This window comes from Oryx dammah, unplaced genomic scaffold (genome assembly GCF_014754425.2).
Source record: "Oryx dammah isolate SB20612 unplaced genomic scaffold, SCBI_Odam_1.1 HiC_scaffold_4, whole genome shotgun sequence".
Classification (NCBI taxonomy): Eukaryota; Metazoa; Chordata; class Mammalia; order Artiodactyla; family Bovidae; genus Oryx; species Oryx dammah.
The window spans coordinates 76,154,922-76,164,446 of NW_024070188.1; the positions used below are offsets into that span (position 1 = coordinate 76,154,922).

A 9,525-nucleotide genomic window follows, 5' to 3' on the forward strand; every position below is an offset into this window, starting at 1 on the left:
AACATGTGGTGATCCATCTGTTGAATCTGTATAATGCCATCACACAGATTTTGGGCGACATCAGCCAAAATTGTTTTAAAGGATCAGCATTCAGTCACTCAGTCGTATTGGACTCTTTCCGACCCCATGGACTGTAGCCCACCAGGCTCCTCTGTCCATGGGATTTTGCAGGAAAGAATACTGGAGCGGCTTGCCATCTCTTTCTCTAGAGGATCTTCCTGACCCAGGGATCAAACCCGTGTCTCCTGCGTCTCCTCCGTTAGCAGATGGATTCCTGGGAAGCCCAAAGTTGTTTTCATCCTCTCTTTTTTCTTTTTGAGCTTTTATTTTTATTTTTTTTAATGTAAATTTATTTATTTTAATTGGAGGGTAATTACTTTACAATATTGTATTGGTTTTGCCATACATCAACACGAATCTGCCATCCTCTCTTAAATTAGGAAATCCACAGAGGCTGTGCTCTTTAAATCACAAACCTTAGTGTGTGTATAGCGCCCTCTGCTGCCCACTGGGTTTGGCTGCCCCTCCATCAGTTATAGCTCTCTGAATGCAAAAGTCCAATACTGTCTTAATGGTAAACTTTAGAAGCGGAACATTTCTTGGTCTAAAACAATTTACTCACCTGAAAGTGCAGCGTTTAAGGCAAAGTCAGGATCTGTGTGACACATATGCAAACACAGAACACTCCCTAGAGAAGTTTGCTGTGAAAGTCACCTATTTCCATCGCTGTGCTCGTTTCCTGTTTTAAGTAGCAGTCTTACCTTTTTGGCATGTTCTGACTGATTTAGCATTTTCTCAGCATCCTCAAGCCAAGCCTGAAGACTAGCCACGGTATTGCCGTATCGGTCCCAGTTGGCGATGACTTCCTCCAGCATGCTCCGCACGCTCCTGACTTCCACGGAGAGGTTCCTCCACTGGGCAGTGGTTTCATTCATGAATTTCATCACATTCTCAGCTTCTTCCACTGAAACAGATAAGTTATAATCCCTGTTTTATATTTTAAATCCACAACACCTTTTTTCTAGGGTCTACTGGAGGGCATTTATGATTCTTCCTAGGATTTTAAATTTAACAGATGTAACGGTTAGAATCACATTCAGCTAATGTTGGGGATACATTATATCTTATTCATAGGTATTTATAAAGATTAAAGACAATGAATATTTAAAATTTCTGATAAATGGTATATATTAATAATAGATGGCATATATTTGTTTGCATTTTATATGCATTCCGATGGACACATATATAGTACAATCATATATGCTATAGTTCATTTTCAGCAAATATGAGAAATATATCTGCAAAATGAAATAGATGTATTTTATAATTGTGTCTTTCCACGAACTTAAGTTTTCATTTATTTTATTATAATATTCAGGTCCAATTTTGCCTTTAACCATTGGAATTTAAAATAGGTTTGACCATTACAATTTAGAAAGAGAAAACTTATTTTCCTTTCTTTTAGAAAATCACACACACACACACACACACACACACACACACACAGGGTAGGCATAACACAAAGTCAAGGGAACTGAATCCAATATGACTTTTCAGGCCAATGGCATGGTCACACAAAGATTCTGCAGAGAAAAACTGATTTAATCATACAGAAACATGTGGGTTCTAAATTCTACTGTATTCAATACTACAACAAATTCTGTCTTGTGTTTTACCTGAACCATCAGCTTTGACATACATCTCAGCTGTCTGTTTCAAGATCTGGTATGTCACTTCATATTGTTCAAAGAACTTGCTATTTTCTATAAAAGACTAGAAAAAAGAAGGAATGGTTAGATGATAACTAATATAGGCTTATGCAGACATGCCAAAGTCAGTCTTCAGCAATGCAGGTATGTGCCTGTCTTACTCAAATTTACCAACCTCACTTTTCTGCAAAACATCGACTTAATTCAACTGCCATAAATAACCTGATTATTTCAGAGAATATAACTTTATTCCCCACTTTTGCTTCTAATTCACCCCTGGATTGAGAAAATATTACACTTCTTCTCCACCCAAGGGTTTGTTTTTAGAAGAGACAGAAGCTTCTCCAGAGTATGTGGGGCTAACATTTAGAAAGCACTAAATTTGGAACAACATTTGAAAGTGTCCCACTGGGTCTTAGCTGTGGGATTCTGTTGCTCTTTGAACAATAATTCTGGTGGATGATGATTCTGGGGTATTTCAGAATATAAATAATTGGCACAAGGCACACTTTCTTAAAAAGTAAATACAAAAATACTTCCAAGTAGAAAATTGCTAAATAATCATACATTCTATCCATGTTATCCATGTTCTCATATTTCTATTAATCTTTCTCCAGGGGATCTTCCCGACCCAGGGATCAAACCCAGGTCTCCTGCATTGCAGGCAGATGCTTTTTGACCTCTGAGCCACCAGGGAAGCCTCAGCAGAAAAATCAAAGATAAGATACATCTATATCTAATATGGTGGTGGTTTAGTTGCTAAGTCATGTTCAACTCTTGCAACCCTGTGGACTCTAGACTTCTAGGCTCCTCTGTCTATGGGATTCTCCAGGCAAGAATCCTGGAATGGACTGCCATTTCCTTCTCTGGGGATCTTCCCAACGCAGGGACTGAACCCACGCCTCCTGCATTGTAGGAGTATTTTACCGCTGAGCTACCGGGGAGCCCCTATATCTAATGGGTCTGTATGCAATTTACGTATGCATTAGAGTTACTATAAGCAAATGGAGACAATGGAGGACACACAGGTGATTTTCATTATTGCTAACTCCAGAAAACATGAAATAATTCCTGTTTCAAAAATTATTCCTACTTTTCTAAAAGTAGAAAATTAAAGCAATTATAGATAACAACATATTACCAAAGTCTTCTTAATTCCTTTTAATAGCATAATTAGTTCCTATGATTTAAACTCAGTAAAATACTTTGTGTCACTACTATAAAATATAAAATTAGTCTTCAAAAACTAGCTGAAGTTCTGAATGGGATGCTGATGAATGCTTAATGTGGCAATGCAAAATGCTTGTGTGCAGATGCAAAACTATTCATACAACAATTTCATAGGAGTCCCTAGATTTTATTAATAGAAATTTATAGCATTTCATGACTATATTTAAAAAGTTACATAGAATACATTTCATACCATTTTATGTTTGCATTTACTACATAGTAACTATTCTTCATGGATATATTGAATAAAGCTGTGAATTATCTGGAATGAGGGATTCCTTGATGAATACCTTACCCAATAAGTGAAATAGGCTTTCTTATTTTTGTTGAGAATTGGTTAGCTCATTATTTAGCCTTATGTCCTGTTCCCTTAACCTTTGCCTGCTTCCCAAATGGAGAAAGAGTAATTTAATGGAATTTAAACTTTGAATAATTTCACAAATAAGTAGGTCCTGATTTCATCAAACATGGATGATTACAGCTAATTTTCAAGACCTTGTAAGAAACTGAAGAAACAAATAAATATATTCAGCAAAGTTTTAAAAAATAGTGTCCATTTAGTTTGGACACAATTTCAAGGAGCTAATGGGAAAACAATTGCTCAAAGTGTCAAATAAATGGAAAACAGTGCCTACATCAGACATTAAAACATACACATGCTTTTGCTAGAGTGATTTACAAATTCATTATAAATGAACAAGAGAGAAAAGTTATTTCCAGTTTAATTTTTGGTATGGGTGGGGAGAAGAATGTTTTAAGAATATTATAAATGTAGAAATTCATTAAAGTACTTTTGAGTTTTCCTATAAGGACAAAGACATCACTTTGTTGACAAAGGGCATATGGTCAAAGCTATAGTCTTTCCAGTAGTCATGTATGGATGTGAGAATTTGACCATAAAGAAGGCTGAGCAGTGACAAATTAATGCTTTCAAAGACTCTTGAGAATCCCTTGGACAGCAAGGAGATCACACCAGTCAATCCTAAAGGAAATCAACCTTGAATATTCACTGGAAGGACTGATGCTGAAGTTGAAGCTCCAACACTTTGGCCACCTGATGCGAAGAGTCAATTCAATGGGAAAAAACCCTGATGCTGGGAAAGATTAAAGGCAGGAGGAGAAGGGGGCAGGAGAAGAAGGGGACAGCAGAGGATGAGATGGTTAGACAGCATCAACGACTCCATGGACATGAGTTTGAGCAAGCTCCAGGAGACAGTGAAGAACAGAGAAGCCTGGCATGCTGCAGTCCATGGGGTTGCAAAGAGTTGGACATGACTTAGCTACTGAACAACTACGAGAAAAACTAAATAATAAATTTTTGAGGAAGAAGCCTTATTTGTTATTTTAGTTTTAAAGTTGTTTCATTTACTTCTGCCCTTTCTTTCTGAGTCCTGAGTAACTCCACTTAGTAACATAAATTATTTTATCTATTAGAATCACTTTAGCAGGAGGACTGCTAACTCCCTTTTTTGCCGTGAGCCATCTAGACAAAGTCTTTCAGAAGAATGCCAAATTAAGCACAAATGTGTGTTTAAAATACCAGGGATGGGATTAGTTTATTTATTTTTTTTAATACAGCTTACATTTGGAAATCAAGTTCAACAAATAAGCTGTGTTTGGTCAAGGGACTTTTAAAGTTGATGGCACTTCAAGAAAAGGAAGCTATTTCTTTATGCTGCAAAATTCAAAGAATTGGAAGGGAGTAAATTTCTACTTTGAAAAGAGAAATATAATAACTACAAAGCTCATCAATTTCACTCAAAGAGAGCTAAACCAGACAATTTAAGGTTTTAAAAAATCAACTGAGATGTGAGAAGTACTTTCATTAGAACTGCCTATTGACTTTAATAAAATCATTACAAATATTAGACTAAATGTTCATATTACATATGCTGCATTCACTTTATCTATACTTCCAAGAGCTTTTCTTCTGTGTGAAAGAATGAAATACTGTCTCATTACTTCCATTATAAAATTGGAGCGTGTGTTAAATAACACAGTTATGTCATGAACAGTTCTGACATCAAGAACCAAACCAATCATCTTATTTACATTACAGTATGTAATCGCTTACCAGGATCCTGCGGCCGAATTTAATCAACAAGCATTAGTGAAGTATTAACATTTTCTAAGAATTCCTTGAGCACTTAGGGGCTGTGTCCCTAAGTGCCTCTCAAAAGAGGCACTTTTTAAAGGAGGAAACACATTCTTTAGTTTCCCAACTCTTAAAAAAAGTATCTTTTTTTTCTTGCAGAGAAATAGAATAGAATTGAGAATTGAGAGGAAGGAAAAGATAATTATGGAACTCTTATATCCCAAATATTACTTTGCTTATTTGATGATGTAGCAGCATATGGCTCATTACAATAATGTTTTTTTAGAAACCAAGTAAAGGATTATATTTAAGAAACTGATTTTATTTTATTTTTTAAATCTTCATGCACTTTGAAACCATCTCTTCTGAGGAGAATGATATTCTCGAAAACTCCAGAAGAATGAGAGAAGCTCTGTGGCATGTGAGATAGAAGGAAAAATAATGAAGTGTCAGTCTTTGTTCCTTAGAAGAATTCTTATTATTAAAATTTTGGAAAAGATTATGTCTTCTAGACATTAAGTTATGTATAAGGTCACATAGGTAGTGAGGAGCTGAGTCCTGATCCAACACATTCCTATGTCACTGGTGGCCACACAGAATAATCTATAGTGTCCCAATAATCTCCCCAAGAATCTAACCACACCCTGCCCCAATACCATGCTGCCTATAATAACATAAGAGTAACCAACAGGCTGCAGCATGGAAATGTAAAGTATTGTCAATAATGGACCAACATTAAACGGAACTGATGCTTATGTGAATGACCTTCTTTAGTTCACGGAGCTACCGAATATCATTTCAATTATTTGTACTTTTCAGTTAAAAAAATTTTTTTCCCCAGCCAGTTTTGTTAGAGACTAAAGTTCAGTGCATGCTAACTCACTCCAGTCATGTCTGACTGTTTGTGACCCTAAGGACTACAGTCAACCAGGCTCTGTCTGTGGGATTCTCCAGGCAAGAATACTAGAGTGGGTTGCCATGCCCTCCTCCAGGGGATTTTCCTGACTCAGGGCTTGAACCCACACCTCTTATGTCTCTTGCTTTGGCAGTCACGTTCTTTGCCACCAGTGTCACTTGGGAATTCTCATAAAATTCATAAACACAAAGGCTTCTGATGCAGAAAGATGGGGATTCGAATCCAGATTCCGCTTCTTATTAACTATGCCACTGGAACATATGACTTGAACATTCAAAAGTCCCATTTCATCAATGGAACAATGTGAAAACACCCAGCCCATAGGGTCATCATTGAGATGGAAGATGACCCATGTAAAACACTTGGCACATGGAAAACATCCAACATCCTCTAATTATTAAAACTGCTGCCGCTACTGCTAAGTCACTTCAGTCGTGTCCAACTCTGTGCGACCCCATAGACGGCAGCCCACCAGGCTCCTCTGTCCCTGGGATTCTCCAGGCAAGAATACTGGAGTGGGTTGCCATTTCATTCTCCAATGTATGAAAGTGAAAAGTGAAAGTGAAGTCATTCAGTCATGCCTGACTCTTAGCAACCCCATGGATTGCAGCCTACCAGGCTCCTCCGTCCATGGGATTTTCCAGGCAAGAGTACTGGAGTGGGGTGCCATTAAAACTACTGAACTATAAATATCTTAAACTTCTTTTGGAATAGAAGTTTAGGTGATAAATATATATCTTTCATCAGGGAACAAGAATATCAGGAAATATTCATTAAAGCCCACTATATTTATAGAGTTATTAGCAATCTTACAAATAATTTTGCGAGTCACATTACAAAACAGTTTACAATTACCAGCTCAGTGAATGTCTATTTATGAAGTAGGTAGAAAGTACTGATTTTTTATCATTAATAATAATTCTTTAGCTATATATGCTTCATGTGAGAAGTTCAAAGAGAATTAACATCTTTGTGTTGGAACATTATCCTGGTGAAACAGTCTCATTAGGCATTTCAATCTAATTGGCTGTCCTTAAATAGCAAGAACAAAGACGGATCCTGAATAATTACCTACTGAGCTCAGAGTGTATCATTTGACATGACTAAGCCAGAAAATATACATGCATATCTGTATTTAATATTTGTAGGACTAATGTAAATGCTCAAAGTTAAAAAGAAAATCAGATTTGTCATTACTTTCCAAAATCATTCAAAATGAATAAGGGAACAACATATTGTCACATATTTCACATTTTTGGACAAATGTTTCCTAGAAAATTATAGTAAATCTAGAGAAATATTTTTATTGCAAACTTGTTAAATTTTTTAAAATGCATGTTATTCATTTAGCATGTAGAAAATAACATTAAAATGTAGCAAAATATATTATGGTTCTGGGATACTTCAGTAAAACTGTGATTCAATAAATATTCAGTCATGTTGGTAACAGAACCACTGAGACTAGTCAGGTTAGAAACGGGGTTATATTTTAAATGAATTAATTTATCAGTTAGAACTTCTAAATACAAATGAAACAAAGGACTGAGATGTTCTATTAATTTTGTGAGCATATCTGTGTTGCTAATTAATTGAGGAGCATGTTTAAGAGAAATAAACTACTTTTAATAATTATAATTCTCTGATTACATGTAAATGGAAACTGTAGGTCCTACAGTAGGACCTACTTCCCTCATTAATGCAGGGCTACTAGTCTATGTACATATAGGATTATGTATACTGATAGCCCAAGTAGAAAATACTCTTCAAAAATTAAGTTCTTACAGGTTCACAGACAAAATTTTACTTTTCTTAGGCGCACACAGGAAGTAATGAATCTCACAGCATGGCCATAAACAAGGCATGCTTGAACTAATCTAAAAAAAAGAAATTAGTTCCCACTGAACAATTGAGAATTGTCCTAAACTACTCATGATTGGATTTTAGAAAGCTTAACATAATGTCTAAGTATTTTAAGTCAGCTTCAGTAGTGAGCTCACAATCAGTTGTATGCAATACAAAAACTTTCTTTTTTTAAGCAAGAAAGCTCATCAAAATTGGTTCAATATGATTAATGCTGCAAAACATTTTATACTCCAAAGAATACAGGTGTATATTTCAGATTGCTGTGAAAAGCTCACAGATTTACATTAAACCCATTTTACACACTGGTAACTTAAGGTTTAAATTCAAGATAAAAGTAACACTGTCCAATAAACAGGAAGGTATTAGGTACTAAACCCAGGGGACCTCTGACCTCTGTCAGAGCTGCAGGGAGACTTACGATGTAGTTTTGCAGAAGCAGTTCCACTGAATCTCTCCCCCCATACTTGATGATCCAGGACTTCAGCTTTGACTCTGCAAGAACCAGCAGTGAGAGCAGACGGTACTTTAATTCCAGAAATTCCATTTTCATTAAGTGTAGCTCTGATGTGGAGGAAACAAAATGAAACCTAGAAACAAAACACCGAGAATTTACAGAATGTAACTAATAGTAACAGAACGGGGCTTACTTAACCTGTTACACGTCAATATTAAATAAAATGCAGGCACAAGGTCTTCTAAACTCTGGCTGATCAATCACTCTCAGGAAAGCTGGTTCAGTTTCTAGCTCTGGGTTTAAAGGCAAATCACGATTGATTGAAGTCTTTGATTTAGTTCTTTCTTCTGCCAAGATCGCTCTCATCTGTTTCTTTTAGAAGCTGTTTTTGCAATATTACATAATGTTCCTCACAGTACTGAATAAAAATACAGCCTCTGAAGAAACCATTTCTGTGATTTTTTTCAGGCTGTGGGTACATGCTGGTTTACTCTTTTCAACTAATCATGTATTAGAACGTTGGCATTCTCAGCATATGCTATGGGAACCCAGTTTTTATGTACCAAATGCAAGCATCTACGTAAAAAAAAAAAACATTAACTCAGAAAGAAAAGACATGGAAAAAAAGCATCCACCGAGCCTTTTAACTACACTTCATTCAAAATCAGACATTCTCTTACCTCTCAGCCATGTCCTCTAATTGATCAGGTGGCACTGGGATCCCGTTCACAGACCTGGTTTGGTAGATTTCATGGAATGCTCTTTTGTGGGCATCTGTGTTTTGAAGCAGATCCTAAGATACAATTTTTAAAAAAAATAAAAAATGAGGAAACATGTTCACAGGAAGCTAAGAAGCATAATTTTCAGCCTGCACGGATGAGTCAATGTATTCAACAATTTGATGGTGCTGCCACAGCCATACGCGGCTTGGTGCCGAGCACAGGCTTTTACCTTGTACAGGAGCCTGGGTGCTTGTCCATGAGGCCCTGTGCTAGAGCCGTAGCTAATAATTATGGCATCTTTTAAACACACATGACACATGCACAGCAATGCATTCAGACATTTTAAAGGCACATGGTCCAAAGGAAGATGTAGTGGGTGCTATAAACGATGAATGTTAGCATTTTTCTCTTTCCCTGATTTTGAATCTATTGGTTTTCCAAAGCTTAAAACTAGGTACAACTAGTTTAACCCTTTAAAGGTAAAACTCAAAATATTAAATTCTCTATTTTATTCTGAGTGTGTGCAGGCTACC

At 36.3% G+C, this 9,525-nt stretch overlaps 1 protein-coding gene across 15 annotated transcripts in view; it reads right to left on the reverse strand.

Annotated features, from left to right (window-relative positions):
* Positions 1-9,525, reverse strand: part of SYNE1 (spectrin repeat containing nuclear envelope protein 1) — a 494,970-nt gene that overhangs the window by 330,849 nt on the left and 154,596 nt on the right. For all 15 annotated transcript variants that reach the window (XM_040238711.1, XM_040238710.1, XM_040238708.1 and 12 more), the window contains 4 exons: positions 8,951-9,063; positions 8,235-8,403; positions 1,680-1,776; positions 762-964 (listed from right to left, as the gene is read on the reverse strand). In XM_040238711.1, the coding sequence (XP_040094645.1) occupies positions 762-964; positions 1,680-1,776; positions 8,235-8,403; positions 8,951-9,063 (582 nt within the window). The remainder of the gene's footprint in view (positions 1-761; positions 965-1,679; positions 1,777-8,234; positions 8,404-8,950; positions 9,064-9,525) is intronic.